We start from the raw sequence: 16,879 nt of genomic DNA, 5'->3' as shown, positions 1-16,879 counted from the left end.
ATAAAAAGAAAATTAAAATCACCCTGAATCTCGTTACCTAGTAATAAACCTAAATGAAAGAGTAGTTATTTCATTGGGGTTTTCTATGCATATATTTATTTTTAGGCAAAATTGAAATATAAAGTTTTCCATTCTGCCTTTTTATTTAACATTGAAGATGTCATTTTAGTGACTACACAGTATTCTACACTGAGAGTGTTTTAACCATATCCCCAGTTTTGGACGGTTCATTTATTTCCTACTATTCCTTCTTCCGCCTCCCCCCCACTCCAGTTCAAGCTGTTGTTTCTCAGTCTAGTTGTGTAGAACCCAGCTCCCTGGCCCATGCTGGTATTATGAGCCTTGCATCCCCCGGGCTGAGACAGTCGGTCACCAGTCATCGGTCGGCTGCTCACAGCAGGTCAAGGCAGCTCACGGCAGCTCATGGCAGCTCTTGCCAGCTGCTGGCCGCTCACAATGGCTGCCAGCCACTCACACTGGCCACCTTTTTTCTTTTTTTAAAAGTTTTATCTTGTCAATAAATCTTCTACATCTCTGATTGCTCTATAATACATTTCTCAAAATGGAATTAGGGATTAAGAGCGTTTTAAAAGTATTCTGGATACATGTTGCCAAATTTATTTTCAGATAAGCTGCACCATTTACCATTCCCACCAGCAACCATAAAGTGACGTTACCTTGTCTGTCATTAAGATAGGAAAGATTCTAATTCATTCAGCAAAGACATGTGGGGTGCCCACGGTGCACTGAGAATACAACAGGGAACGAGACAGACTCAGGCTGGCTCCTCAGCAGAAGGACAGAGAAGATACAAACTGTGATCAGGGTTCTAAACACACAGTGAGGCTTAGATAGTGAGTTCTAGGATGGGGAGGTGTGGGGAGGTGTGGGGAGCCTACTTCAAACAGGGTGGTCTGGGAAGTCCTTTTTGAGGAGGTGAATGAGAAGGAGCAGCCAGCCACAGTCAAGAGTGGAGAGTCCAGGAGGAGGGGACAGGCATGCAAACACTCTGAGGACAGTGTGTGGCAGGCACATGGACAGCACCCGGAAAACCGCTTCCTCAGGCAAGGGTCCTGTCAGCTTGGGTCTCACAGTCCAAGTGAAGGAGTTGGGATTCATCACCAGTACAATGTCGAATCAATGAAGACTATTGATAAGGCAGTGACTTGGTCCAGGTGATGTGGTAAGATCACCTGGTAAAATCACTTTGGATTCTGTGTAGAGGATAGAGGGGCAGCCAGGAAGAGTGGACATGAGGAGATAGTTAGGAGGCAAGGTAAGCTGTGACTTAGACTAGGCAGGTGGTGACAGTTATGAGACTAGCGTGCAAAGCACTTGGCTTGTGACAGTGTGTATGTGTGTGCACCTTTACCTGAATAAACAGACTCCCCTGGAGACCTTTGTAAGGGGGGTTACCTGCAGACATACAAATCAGGATGTGTTCAAATCAGCCCTAGGGGAAAGGCCATCACCTTCCCTGACAGATGACATTACTATCAAGATGGGGAAAGAAAAGATACTAAGGCAAGGACTTCTCAGGAGATTTAAAATAGAATACAATATCTGTCTAAATGTACACAAGTTGGTTCCTTCTGGTTCTACATTTTTGAAGATTGTCAGATTCCACATTCATTTATTTGGCCATCATTCCACTAGTAGAGTTTGTGGACAGAAAAAAGGCCACATGTTAAACCTGACAAACTCAGGAACCTGAAAATAACCACATAAGATAGCATGAACATAAAAAAATTCATAACTTAGGTGGGCCATGGTGGGAAGTCACATCTTTAGCATGAAGCTTCCTTCATAGTCAATCTTCACCTTAAGTGAGCCTGCAACTAAGATGACATCCTTGGAATGTCAGTCATCTCTTTTTGCGGACCAGAGCAGGAAACTATAGAATCCTTCATTATTATTCTTATCTCCTGATTACCATCTCTATGTGCTGTAAAAAACGTGAACTATTAACTGTCCTGTACCCACCTATGTGAAAGTACCTGTCTCTCCAATTTACTTTTATCCAATCCCAGAGATTTCCTCGCTTTGCTTTCTCCCACTCCCTTAATCTACCACCAATGGATTTCATGTAACGCTCCTCCATTGATTCTGTGTATAAAATAAACTGCAAACCACCATTTTGCAGAGCATTTTCTCAATCCGTTGAGATTGTACTTCCTGGCAGTTGTCATCAGTTTGGCTCAAATAAACTCTTATAAGGTTTCTCTTAGGCTCGATATTTTTTCGTTGACAAGCTTAATGTCTTTCAACAAGGGAATAACAATAACTGATATTCATTAAATACCTATTATGTCTTGGGCACTGTGATAACCTAAAAGCATCTCATAAATACTCATGTGAAAAATAATGCAAATGGAACCACTTTAAAATGGAGTTGGAGCTGCCATCCCAGAGGAACCACCTTGCACATCTTACTCTCCAAACTCTTTCAATGTTTAAACTGGGCAAAATAACCTTTGGGCTGGGCCTGAAGTAGTACTATATCCCAAACAACTGTTTGCAAAGCTAACAGGAAAGCAGACAGTCAGAGTACCGGACTGAGAATGAAAAACATTATTTAGAATTAGCAATATCATGTATAGTTAGAGAATAACTTAGCTTATTTGTGCCTGTAGAAATTTCTTCCTTGACTTATTAACACCAATAGAAATGCCTTCCTTCTATTCATGTAATTAATCCCTTTCACTTTCTCATAAAAATCCCTTACCTTCACCCCTCATCAGGGCACCATTTGGGTTTCTGCCTGAATCAGCAGTTCCCACATAGGTATTCTTTGGGATCTCAAGTAAATGTGTGTTGCTTCTGACATTCCTTTTAATTTTAGGTAAATGCTCACAACCCCATTAGTTAGTAACATCAGTCTTGCATTACAAATAGGGAAACAGAGGCTTAGAGGTCAAGTGGCTTGCCCAGCACTGTTGATTTCTCCTCCACTAGGTGGCTCAACTTTAGAATCTGTAAGGTGGTATGGAGAGAATTTGTGCTTCCATGGAAAACTACATGACACCCTTTCCAGCTCTAAGGTTATTGAGAACAGATAGCAATTCAGCGTATTCCTTGTCTACGGATATGCAAATGATCCTGTCTGGTGAAGGACTAATCCTCCTTCCTCCAGAAAAGCCCGTTCTGCTCCCTTTGCACAATCATGGAACATTCCTTGACTCCAGATAAATGTGTGCTGCTTTGCTCCTTTGAACCCGTTCCAACAACTGCCTAGTTCCCTCACCTAAATGAGCTAAATAAATTCTTTAACATTTGTTCATTTTGTATCTGTAGGAGAGTCATGATTTTACCTTTTCTTTGAAAATTATCCATTCACAATGAAAAGGGGAAGAAACCCACTATTCTATTCACTCCTTTCAGGGGCACTCAGCCTTGGCAGTTAGACGTCAGCCAAGTCCAGCTGCCCATGAGTGAGAAACTGCGCTACCGACCTCCGCTCGTCTTGCCCAGCCAGCCACACATGAAGGCCTATCTTCTGGTTCTCACTTTTGTTTCATTAATGCTCCAATGGGTAAAGATGTGGTATATAATACAAATGGAGCTGAGATAGGAAAGTCATAGGCAGTTAGGGACAGGACTGTGGTAGAGGGCATCCAGGCCCAGACAAACAGTCTCAAAGTGAGATGAGAAAATCATGGGCAATCAGGGACATGCGGCGGAGGACCTCAAGGCCAAAGAGAACAGTAGCTGACAGAAAAGAAATGTAGAGAAGAAACCTACACGGGTGGGGCTACCCCATCAGACTGCAGAGGTAGCCAAAACACCAGCCCAGTTCCGGGGGGGGGGGGGGGGGGAGTGGGAGAGGAAGAGGGGACTCGAGTGTGTGTGCTCCTGATGAACAACTTAAAGATTAGAGACTCAAGGACATATAGTCTCCGGCACAGCTTAGCCTGAGGGGCATTCCATTTGGATCCCCCCTCTCTTCGGAGAGCTTTACTCTTGTGCTTTTAACTTTTACAATAAAACGGTATACTGCTTCAATTTACCTCTCCGAGTCTGTGTTCTCATTCTTCGAGTACATGAGACCACGAACTCTGGGCACCAGACACCAGAATCCTATATCAGAGCCATTTGTATATATGTGGTATATATATAAATGGTATATATACACATGTACATTGCACAGTCACACAATTAACTATAAGTCACAGAGCCAGGAATCAGACCCAATCAGTGACTCCAAAGTCTGTGCTCTTACCACTGTATGATACTGTCTCTCATGAAATCCAAAAGCTATTTATTTCAGTCTCTTCTACTTTAAGAGAGCACACTCTCCAAGAAGACTTTCCATCATGATTTTTATGTGTTACGGGAGTCTGGGAGTCTTGGTTCTTCTTGCCGACACAGTGAAGAATCAAAGGTCAGCAAGCTGATTAGCATGCAAGCAGGGTTTATTAGTGACACATTCTCAGGGAAGAGAAGGGGCCTAGCCGAGGTGGGAGAGGGGGACCTAGGCCCCAGTCCCCTTGTCCCGACCGAGGACTTAAGGTTTACTGGGTGAGGTGAGGGAGTTACATATTGATTTGGTGGGAAAAGTGGTGCGTGCTCTTCCTAAGCTGGGTGGAGGTCTGGTGACCCAGATCCTCATCTTGCTCCAGACCCCCTCTTGTCATCTATTATTGTAAAAACAGATACGTGGCTGGAGGCAGTTAATCAACGCTATTTATGAGCTTTTTCTGTAAGTACTGTGGACCCCCTCCCACCCCTCCTCCTTCTCTTACATTTTCTAACTTCTACCTAACATACATATGAACATTAAAAAGAAAACCTCAGGCCGGCCCGGTGGCTCCGGTAGTTGGAGTGCAGTGCTCCTAACGCCGATCCTACACAACTAGACTGAGAAACACTGGCTTGAACCGGAGTGGGGATGGGGGGAGGCGGAAGAAAGGGGGGAGAAAAAAAGAAAAAAAGAAAAAAAGAAAGTGTTTGAACGGTCTTCTGCAATTTTGAAAATTCCATTTAGTTTGATAGCATCCATGAGAATTAAATGGGGGAAACAAGCTTACTACTACTATATTTGCATTTTGTAGGAAGGAACACGGAGGCTCTGACAAGTGAGGTCAGGATTATAAAGCACAGCAGCCAGACCTTACCAGGATCCCTCATGCTTCCCCTGGACCAACCTCTGAAAGTTGATTTCGGGTCCAACTAAAGAGCAGAGCTGGCGAAATTGTGAATTAGGGAAGCTTCAAAAGTAAGAGAGTTAATTTTCCATGTCTCATGAATTAGTGGAGAGTTAATTTTCCGTCTCACTCACACAATGTGAATGCTGATGCAGTCTGGCTATGAGATTTTAGAAAACAGAGTAATGAGTAGGCTGCCACCCACCGTTTCCATCACACTTCATCTTTACAAGTGTAAAAGGCTGCCCAGGCCAGAGCCCTAGATTCTTTCCACTCATTAACATCTTCAGGAACATGGGAGGTCAAAGTTCACTTAAAATGGCATGAATACCTCCTACTTGTTAACAGTGGACTGTTTACAAAGCCCTTTTACACTCCTCATGATAAACCTGAGAAATGATCTGGGAACTTTACAGATGAGGCAAGTCATCCTAAATAGATGGATTTGCCTAAGTGATGATACAGGGGTATTGTAATGGTGGCACTAAATCTTCTATTTTGAGATTTAGACCTCTGGTATAATTCAAATTAACAAGTGTAATTTAGCTTGGGACTTTTGGAAAGCTTTCTTTTGTTTCTTTGCTTCCTTTCCGCCAAATGTTAATGATTTTCCTTCCTATACATTTGAGCCGGGTTAGTTAGCACGTTGTTAGGCAGACAGGAAGGTCCCTGGTGGAATAAACAAAAGACAGCCATTTCTTAAAACTTGAGATAGCTCATTCCACTCCAGGACAAAATGTAACAGTGCCTTGAGGCTAATAAATTGTCTCATACGTCCCTTTTGATCTAACAAATGGAGTAGATCTGAGAGATAGGAATGGGTTATTTTGCTAATCCCTTCAGAGCATACCTGATAGATGAACTCCATGAGAAGGCGCCAGGTCCTCTTCCCCAAACAGGCAAGGGAAGGTACAGAAGTAAGAGCTTTTGCCTCAGTCAGGAAGCATTCAATTCGGGAACGCCTTCCCGCTCGGGAGCTGGAACCCATTGCTTTTAATAAACTATCCTCTTTTGCAACTGATACTGATACAGGAGAGTTAGCAGATCCCTAGGTAGACAGGGAGGTCCCCGGTGGAATAAACAAAGACAGTCATATCCTAAAACTTCAAGTTTTGAAATCACTCCTTCACTCTAGGACGTAATGTATCAAGGCCTTGAGGTTAATCATAAAATTCATTTTGGCCTGACAAACAGAGGTGATCTGATAGATAAGAGTGGGTTACTTTGCTAATTCCTTTAGGATGGGCAAGCAGAACTGATGGGGAAACTGACCTTAAAATGGTGGCCCAAGTGGAGAGAGAGGTCCCCAGCCTAATCCCCAGCCCATTTCCGCATAACCCCCTCCAAGCCACACCTTGAGCCAATCACCAGATGACACCTACCCCTTCCCCGACTCAAGAAAGTCCCCAACCCATAAAAACCTACTCAAAACCTTGCTAGGGGTTGACTCTCCTAACTCTCTGAGTGCCGCTTGGGTTCCTTCCCGTCTTGGATTCTGCCACAGAACAAACCTGGTAGACAAATTTCATTAGCAGGCGCCAGGGAACTCCCTTCTTCAAACAAGTTCCCTTCTTCAAACAACTCCCCTTACCCACGCTGGCAAGGAAAGGTATAAAAGTAAGAGCTTTTGCCTCAGTCATGGGGCACCCCCCATTCGGGACCCCCTCCCGCTCGGGAGCTGCAACCTTTTCTCCTGCCTCTAATAAACTATCCTCTTTTTTATCCATCTTGTCTCATGAAGCCGAAGAATGGAAACACAGACCAGGGAGAGGCAAAAAGTCTTAAAAACAGGATAGTTTATTAGAGGCAGGAGAAGAGGTTGTAGCTCCCGAGTGGGAGGGGGTCCTGAATGGGGGGTGCCCCATGACTGAGGCAAAAGTTCCTACCTTTATATCTTTCCTTTGTCTGTTTGGGGAAGGGGAGCGGTTTTGGAGAAGGGAACTGTTTGAAAAATGGAACTGGCATCTTTTAATGAAATTCGTCTACCAGGTTTGTTCTGCTTGCTCATCCTAAAGGAATTGGCAAAGCAACCCACTCTTATCTATCAGATCTGCTCCGTTTGTCAGGCCAAAATGAATTTTATGATTCACCTCAAGGCCTTGTTACGTTATGTCCTGGAGCAAAAGAGTGGTTTCAAAACCTGAAGTTTTAGGCTATGGCTGTGTTTTCTTTATCTTACCAGGGACCTACCTATCTACCTAACAATCATACTAACTAACCTGTCTGAAATATACAAGAGGTCTGAATCTCAAAATAGAGTAGTGCCACCATTACAACAACTGAAGCTCTTCTACTCACTGCTGCCAACATGAAAGAGAGAGAGCCTGTCGTTCCCCTGCTTCATAAAATCCAGTTTTAGCACACCCCACAGTGTGTCATCTGTCTTTGCCCACCGCTCCAGCTTCATTTGGGCCCACTGTCTCCCTCACCCACCAGCCCCACCAAGATTGTCAACAGCACGTTGTAGGGAACACCATTAGGGGCCATTTTTAGAAAAGTACAATCTGCCTCAAACAGCAAGACTAGTCCATGTGAAACAATTAGAGTTCAATATGAAAGAGCAGAGTTGGGTGCTAACATAGATGCTGCAGACAACCACAGAGATCTGAAGAGTAGTGCTTGGTGGGAACCCACCATGGGGTTGAGCCCTGGGCAGGGAGGTTTGAAGGAGGCACTGGGGATATGAAAGCAGCTCTATGTATGAACACAGTGGTGAAATGTGACTTTGAATACACTGTCTTCACTAAAATGAGATAAGCCAGTGAATACAGGAATGATATATTGGTTTCCAGAATACTCCTGTCAATTCAGATGTGAGTTTATTTGCCTTTAAGATGAAAGGTGAGGGGGTGGTGGGAAGAGAGAGGAGGAGAACCTCAGAGAGGGAAGGAAGGGCCGAGAATTGAATTTCTCTGGTGAGAAGAGTGGTAAATGTGATCATGTGGCCCTAGTGATCATGTGATGCCTGCACCACCCCCTCAGCCGGCATTCTTCTGTAGTTCTCAAATCCTCCTTTACCTTTAATTCTCAAATCTTCCTTCATTAATTTCTTCATTGTCTCCCTGAAGCCATCATCAAAATTGATGCCATCTCTGTTAGAATCGTAACCAGGGTTTGTGAACCTCATTTAATTGCACCTCTTCCTAGAGTATGGGAAGTAAAAATGGCATTTAGAGCCAAAAATGACAGCCAGAAAAACACCACAAGACACCATAAGACTGGAGAAGTGATTCTGCTGCTTGAGCTTTGCAGGAAATGTTTTTACTCTTTTACAGCATCTGAGATGAAACAGAGAGCATTCTGCTCATGAGAAAAGGCAGGTGAGAGTTTGGAAAAATCAGGAACAGAGGGCTGCAGCTATGTACCTACCTACCCCTCTGGCCAGGTGTCTGGTGAAGGGATCCTGGGAAAAGGACCGTGGGGCAGGAATGCCTTACAGCTCACAGCATAGCAGGCATGACCAGTGACTATGAAAGTCTGAACCAACAGGTTGTGTTTTTCTATTAGAAGGTAGCCCTAAATGTACTTCCCTTTGGCTGCCTCACCACAGAGTAAATTCAGAGCCTGAACTTGGATTCGCTCTGCTTCCTGGAAAGTTCCTAATCCTGATGACTTATCTTCAATGCAAACAAATAAAATCGCCGAAAACCTGGGTGTTGTTTCTCCCTCAGTGTCTACAGTTTTGTGTTTCCAAAAAAAGAAAGCCCAATGTAGAGTAGCAGTGCATGAACATCTTGGAATGGTAAGAACTAGAGAAATGTACGGGACCCACTGAGGAGTCGGAAGGAACCTCAGCGATGTATGAATAAGGCACTCTGTCCCTCAGGGTGGGACTCAGGCCAACTACATCCCGCTCCAGGGCAGCTGTTCTGTGGCACACACCTGGGCTCCAACCCGACTTCTGGAATCAGAGCCTCTGCCTGGGATTCACAAGCACACCCAAGTCTGGGGTCCACAAGTTAAACCTCTGTGGGCTGAGTTCAGGCAAGTGGTGGCTTGAGCCCTGCCACCTAGTGCCCACATCCAACTCAGTCAGGAAGACTCACAGGGGTTCATTTCACTGGGCCCTGCAGATCACTTCTCCAACTTTTAGGACCCTAGAGCTCTTCCTGGAGCTATTTCTCCAGAAAGGACACTGCAGTCCCCATCGTGTCCCCTAACTCTTCATAGCAACAAGGTTGAAGTTTGCTGATCCCTACAAAAGGCCTCCAATTATGGCTAAGAGCAGCAATTGTCATCTCTCCATTAATCCCAAATATCGTATCTGCGCAGTCCATCTCTGTTATAGTTTCCCAAAGTAGTTTTCTGGAAGTGGATGTGGAAACTGGTGTACTATGGTCCAGAAATCAGAACACCAGGACCTTAGCTCAACCCTTGAAAGTCAGAGTGGTTCTGAGTCTGGGCTTCCCCATCCTAAATGAGGAGGTAGGATTTAGTGATGTCCAAAGATCCTTCCTGCTTCACTGCCCTGTTAGATCTAAGAAAAAAGCCAGAGTCACTTCCTGAAAGAGCTGGGTATTCTGTCTCTTTTAGAAGATATGGAAGAGAGCTTATACCTTTTCATTGCACACCTCTCCTAGCCAATGACAGGACTGAAAGGTCATATGGAGTAGCAGAAGACCTTAAAACTACCTCCAAAAAGTAAGAAGGAACCAAATTGCAAATGCTGTTGTTATGGGTCTGGCGCCATCTGGTGCATTTTGAGATGATGTCATGCTGGTTGGCGCTATATTAGTGTGTCCTCCCTACTGCGGGCAGTCTTGTGTTCTGACACCACATGAGCACTTACTCCTACATTTCTGTGGAGCATATACTGTGTATGAAACACTGAGAATATTGTATAATGACAACCTGATACTTTTAGTTAGTCTTAAAAAAATATGGTCAGTCCAAAGTTTTATTGAAACAAAAGCTGATTAAAGTTAAAATATACTTAATATTTAAAAAAAACCATAATAAAATGCCATTTGTGGAATACCTGTCTATGTTCTGAGATGTTACTATGCCAATGGTGTGTATGTGGAGACACATGTAAAGGGTAAATCCAGGTTCATGACCCTATCTGTCCAAATTACTGGGCTCCCATGTTTCCATTTACACCCCTCTTCCTCTCACTCCTACAGATACCAACAACAGTAAAGCTGTATTTTAAAGTAGAAGAGAAGGTAATAAAGCTTATGGAAGATAGCGAATAAAATTAATGTTTAGCTTGGGAAAAGATTTCTGAGACAATACACAAAAATTGCAAATTTTAATGAAAATATTATAGTAAAATAAAATACCTTTGGATAAGAAGAGATATCATGAACAAAGTGAAAAACAAGACATAGCCTAGAAAAGGATATTTGCAATAGAATCTAGAATAAAGAATTCTTACAAATCAATAAGAAACAACCCAAAAGAAAAAAAAAAGAATATGAAAGCCTAAAGACAAATAAACAGGAAAAGATGCCAGTCTCATTAGACATTAGATCAATGCAAATTAAAGCCACTCGGAGATATCAGGGTACAGCCATTGAATTAGCAAAAAATAAAACAGCTGCTAATCTAAGCATTTACATAGAAAGTTCACGCACTGCTGGTGAGAGTGAATAGGTACCATAGGATAAGAGGTAAAATATATCTTGTACACCTTCGGGTAGGGAAAATATCTCCCCAGGTAATCTAGAATACACACCTGCCTTCAGGTGGGCTTGGGATTCTAAATGTGTTGTTGGAGTAGTCTAGGAAAACAGAATCCAAAAAATTAAAGTGGTTCTAGATTCATAGTGGTTTGGGGGCGCTTACAAAAAGCAAAAAAAAAAACAACAATTTTCTAGACCAGTAAGAAAAGAATGCTCAGATCAAGGAAATGAAATCCATCCCAAGCAAAATAAAAAAATATCTACACCTTGATATTATAATGAATATATAGAATGCCAAAAATAAAACAACTTACCTATAAAGAATGACAACCACATTTATCATGAACTTCTCAATAGCAACAATAGAAGTCAGAAATCTCTAGTGTTATCTCCAAAGTCTGAGAAAAATATAAAGTCTGAGAACTGTCAGCTTAGAATTTCAGGTTATTAAATGATCATTCAAGAATGAAGATGAGGTAAAAATACATTTATAGCCAAATAACCCGAGAGCATTCGCCATTAACATATCCTCACCAAAGACATTTCTTCAGGGTGTTCTTGAAGTAGAAAAATTATCTTAGAACAAAGGTATGAGACACAAGGAGGAATAAAGAATTGGCCAGCATGTGAGTGAATAGCCAAACAGACATAATAAAACTAGATTATCTGGATAAAATTAGATTATTTCTTACACTGTTTGGAAGGTACATGGGCATCCATAATTTTACTCTTTATTCTTTTTTATTGAGCTAAAATATTTTATGATAATTGTTTTTTAATGGCACAGGGAAGAGAGTTCCAGGTGAAGGTCCCAAGGTTGCAAAGAGCTTGACTGTTACAGAACTGAAAAAGGCTACTGTACCTGGAACATAGTGAGGAGAAGTGGTGCAAAATTAAGCAAGAGAGGTAACCCGAAGCCAAATCAAAAAGCCTTGAAGGCCATTTTAAGGATTTGTTACAGTCCATGGGAAGCAATTAAAGGATTCCAAACAAAAAATTTAAATAATCTAAATTAAATGTTAAGATGATAATTCTGGTTGCTCTATTTGAGAGTTCCCCGAAAATACTAAGACCTGATGGAGGGGGTCTAAACATTTATTATTGCATTTTTCACTGGCCCTGATTTATTCAAGACTTATTTAACTTCTGGGATTACCAAAGGCATATAATTTTCTCCAGCATGCCTGATGGTTTTCAGAGATGGCTCCTCTGTGCTACGTCACATTTGAATTATGACCCAAGAAGAACGCTGATGCAATGAAATTGTCATTATTCAAATTACAGTACAGAAATCCTAGTGGGAAAGGAGATTGTTGCTACATGCTAGAGCATTACTGAGTGCAGGGAGAAATGTGAAGGTTTCAAGGAGTAGGTGGTTCTAAAGCTGAGCCATAAAGGATAAGGAGAACACAAGTAGTTGAAGAGGAAGGAGTGGGCATTCCAGATAAGGGAAATAGGGAATCCCACTCACAAAACTGTAGAGGAATCAGCATGTTACATGAGAATATTGGCTTGATTAGTACTATGAGTTCCATTCTGGATTAGTAGCAGAAACTACTGGATGAGGACAGATTAAGATTAGTACTTTTGGGCTGGCCCAGTAGCTCAGGCGGTTGGAGCTCTGTGCTCCTAAATCTGAAGGCTACTGGTTCGATTTCCACATGGGCCAGTGGGCTCTCAACCACAAAGTTGCCGGTTTGACTCCCACAAGGGATGGTGGGCTGTGCCCCCTGCAACTAGCAACAGCAACTGAACCTGCAGCTGAGTTGTGCCCTCCACAACTAAGATTGAAAGGACAACAACTTGACTTGGAGAAAAGTTCTGGAAGTACATATTGTTCCCCAATAAAGTCCTGTCCCCCTTCCCCAATAAAAACAAAAACAAAAACTTAAAAAAAAAAGATTAGTATTTTTTCCTGAAGGCAACAAAGTATAAAGATTTTTGAGCAGGCAGGAGCTTTTGAACAGAATACTTCTGTTTCTACTTCAAAAAAATGGAGACAGAAAATAAAAAATATATGTGGCTTTTATTTTTCACCACTGAAGGCACTTGCCATCGCCAGGTGCTTCCTCTACAATACAACTGCCACCTACTTTCCCTTGCTTATGCTGTTCCTTCTCCCTGGAATGCCTCATTTTCTGTTTACTCCTTTAAATACTACACAGGTTTTCAGGTCTAATGCAAACCCTGTGTCCTCTAGGAAGGTTTTTCATACCACTATAGGCCACATTGACATCAACGCTCCAGAGTGCAGTGATTTTTAGTGTCTCTTACTTTCCTCTGGCGCTTACTACAAGCGACCTTAGCAGAAGTTACTGTTTTAGGTAGAGGTTATTATCCTGTTCTTTTTAAATTCTTAGCATCCCCAACTGCTCCCAGCTCAACAACTGTTAGTAATGATGATCACCCTTTAGTTTGAAATTAATTGAATTTCCCCGCCGATAGCCACTGATAGGTTCTCCACTGAGGCTACTAGTAGTCAAGCCCTCAAATCCCTTGCAGATAATTTAAAGATGTGATAAAAAGTATATAATTTTATATATACATATACGTATATGTGTGTGTGTATATATATGTGTGTATATGTATATGTATATATATAGTTTTTACAGGTTTGGGATTTCTGGCGCTGATAACTGGGGAAGGGGGATTCCTTTCAATATGGGGGATCGTTTGCTGCCTGTGAGGTCAATAACAGTGTAAGTGAAATAATACGTGAAATCTGGATTTGAATGCACGAAGAGTGCTCAACGGGTGACGCTTTTGGTAAAGATTTGAAAGTAAATGGTCCTTCACGACCTCGCGACGTCCTTCCTTGGAATGGGGCAGCCCCACACTAAAACTGAAAACAACCTCCCCCGCACCTGCACCGCCGCCCGCAGGGCCAAACGGAGGGGGCGGGCCTTAACTTCTTTGCCTGCTGATTGGCTACCTGCAGCGGCTGCCTCCGATGATTGGTCGCTGGCACGAGGGACGCCGGGACTGGCACGCGGTACCGGCCGTCGGATCCAAAAGGCGGCGGCGATGGAGGCAGAAGCGTCGACGGCTTGGCTCTCCCAGTCTTCCTCTGTGGGGAGGAAGGGTCGGCCCTGGGAAGCTGCTGAGATTCAGTGCATTCGGTGTGGAAGAAGGGTGGCCAGAGCCTCCGGTGAGCAGTCCGAGGCTCGGTCCCGCGGCCCCGCGGCCCCGCGGCCGATGCGGAGGAGGAGAGATCGAGTGAGGCCGGCGGAGGGTGGGAGTCATTTGGGGTGGCGGGGGCCGGGGCTGACGTGGAAACCGTCCCACGGGCCCCTCGTCGCCGGCAGCCCGCCCCCAGAGGGCCGCGGCGACGCCGGCTGGTCAGTTGAAAGGGACGTGGCGCCTCCCGCCGCGGTCTCAGCCTGCGCGCCGTGCCTCCCCTCCTCTCCGAGTCTCCGACCCCACGCTGTGTGAGCCCTCCTAGCGCCGGTTCCAAACGTCCCCAGGTTCACGGAAGAATCGCTGTAAAAATTGAGCCCATTTTCTTGTGGTCAGGCAGTAATGACGCTTGATTTTCTTTTGTAGTTTTGGTAGAAGCGACAAGTAGACCCCTGAAATGTTCCTGAATTAAACAGATACTAGGAATTTTATTTGGTGGAGGGAGGAAAATTATTGCTGAGTTTCGTGGAAAGCATTGCTTGGAATACGATACTTTTACGCATCTTGTTTTTCTGTACGTCAAGGGAAAAAAATACCCCGCCCTCTCAGTGTTGATCTGCTAATTTACTTCATTTTTTTCTGTATACAAGATCTTTATTTTGCTATGTATCTTAGACTTTATATTTTAGAGCAGTTTTAGAGTCTCATTGGTCTGCTTAGATTCTCCTCAAGTGAAAACATTTAATGTAATTTAAAATGCCTCAGAGTGCTGAAACGTCTTTTTATTACCCTGCGTAACTGTTTAATGTTTGTACTTTCACAGCGAGTCATTCAATCAGTTTTCATAGTCCCTTCTAGATGGACTCCGTTTAGGAGACAGGAACGTGTGTGCAGACAGTTGGTTGCTTGTGTTTCCTGGTGGAGAGCCGAGACTCGGGGTTTGGGGTTTTGACTGTTCCTGTTCCATAGAAAATCTACACTGTTTGAAGGAAATAAGTGTTACACAATAGTTTTAGAACAAGACTTTTTATAATAACTGGTTTTTCCGTGCATTTGTGTTGCAGTGCTTAGAAATAGTCAGTTGGAAAGATGGTGGTTATGAATCCTGTGTTTTGTGAGCTGTTAACACACCAAAAATTGTCTTGACTTGTACAATATAAGACATATGTTAAAGATAAAGCAGTTAAACGGTTTTTATTTCCCTGGTAATATCATCTCTGAAATTTAAATAGAGCTTTAAAATGTAGGTTGGTTGTGAGCAAGTTTCAGGTATTTCAGTTGGCAGAAAAATTGTAAAGCTTTTTTTTAATTAAAAGAATGCAATTACAATATATAAATCAGCAAGAACGTTACTTTTTTGCTAGTGGAAGATGACTGGTTTTATCTAGTTTTTCTTCCCTTTCCTTTTTTTCTTGCAAAGTCTCTTTTAAAATAACATCCTTTTGAAGTTACAGAGCTAAAGCAAATATGTTTATTATGCCTCATGTTCTACTTAGAGCGTTAAAATCTTGTTATTAGGTTTACAATGAAGATTATGGTATTTCCCTCTTAAATGCTAGGTTTGTGAAAATGATCTTTAGGTTGTTTGTGTGTGTGACAGTAGTAGCATCTGGCTTCTGTACTTGCCAATGTCTTACCTAGAGCCTTGTAAGAGGGGGGTTTTGCCAGTGTCTCATATCTGCCCTTCTTGTCCGCTTCACAGGATGGGAAATATAAATTAGTAGAGGGCATTGTGATCAAGTAGAAAGAACATTGCAGTACCAAAAACTATCTAAATTAATGCAAACAATATTATATATAGCTCTGCCTGGTTTTTCTGATTTTTCTCCCTCATTCTGACTTGTATAGTTTCTCCTGACTTTTGTTTAATAGGTCATCCATTTCTAACTAAACTTGGTATCTTTTCCTGTACAATAGAATCTTCTTTAATTTTGCCCTCTGATTAATGCTGCACATTCAATGTTAACAAAGTGTGAGAAGGTTAATTCACAATTTCATCAATAGGTCGACACCATGAACTTCAATGTGGGCATGATTTTTGTGAACTGTGCTTATTAGTAACCGAAGAATACAGCAAAATTATATGCCCTGCTTGTGAGGTAAGTTTTATCATTTTTCATATCGAATACATTACAACCTAATGTTAACAGTAAAAATGTTAGCAAAGTAAAACATAATTCTAGTTAGAAACGTTAGAGTTGTATTTTTGTTGCTGAGTCTTTAAGCCAAGAAGCCTAACAAAAGATGAAGATTTTTCCATCCATTTAATAATTGTTCAAAATGATCAAGAAGAATACAAGGGTAAAAAAAAACCCACAAAGAATACAAGGTTATAGTTACATACGTTGTAATAGCCTACATACATATTTTGACTCTTTGGAAACATCTACAGGAAATTGCCTCTTTTTATTTACTTCTTTTTAAATAAAGTATATTCCTTTCAAGTCCCTGCCCTTCTTTCCTACACCAATACCTCAAGCAAATTTTGAACTCCACCTTCCCCTCAACCTTTGTGTGTCATTACATTTTTAGAGATGCCATGGTATAAAAAGAGAAGCAATACAGTGGCCTAAAGTTAATTTCAGAAGCACTGAAAATAGTACAGTTGCACTAGGACTAAAATCTATGGACCGATAATAATGAGGACAAGTTATTTTATTTTAAAATAACTTTTAAAATAAAAGTTAATGAACATCATTTGCATGTACTACAAATACAAATGTAGCTAAACATAGTATTTTTCTGGAAAGTTGTCTTAATCTCGAAATTCTTAATGCTCCACTTGAGAGATCAGATGATGAGGACTTGTATTTATTGTTTTCTCTGGTAGTGTTGCAGACACTATGGAGGCAGGAGACCTGGAATGCAGTCCTAATTCTGTCACACTAAGATTGAGTTTCTTCATTTGTCAGATGGAAATAATACCTGCTTTTCTTATCTCATGGGGTTGTAAGAGTCAAATCTGAATTATGTAAGAGTTCTCTACAAGCTTAA

At 42.2% G+C, this 16,879-nt stretch overlaps 1 protein-coding gene across 1 annotated transcript in view; it reads left to right on the top strand.

The window, feature by feature from the left end:
• Positions 1 to 13,552: 13,552 nt before the first annotated feature.
• RNF17 (ring finger protein 17) overlaps positions 13,553 to 16,879 on the top strand; it is a gene marked incomplete at its 5' end in the record, with an annotated part of 94,277 nt that continues 90,950 nt past the window's right edge. The window contains 2 exons of the mRNA XM_081046130.1: positions 13,553 to 13,916; positions 15,890 to 15,984. Coding sequence (XP_080902256.1) covers positions 13,553 to 13,916; positions 15,890 to 15,984 — 459 coding nt within the window. The remainder of the gene's footprint in view (positions 13,917 to 15,889; positions 15,985 to 16,879) is intronic.

This window comes from Rhinolophus hipposideros (assembly GCF_964194185.1).
Source record: "Rhinolophus hipposideros genome assembly, chromosome: 4".
In the NCBI taxonomy this organism is placed as follows: domain Eukaryota; kingdom Metazoa; phylum Chordata; class Mammalia; order Chiroptera; family Rhinolophidae; genus Rhinolophus; species Rhinolophus hipposideros.
This window is presented reverse-complemented; position numbering and strand designations above follow the sequence as displayed.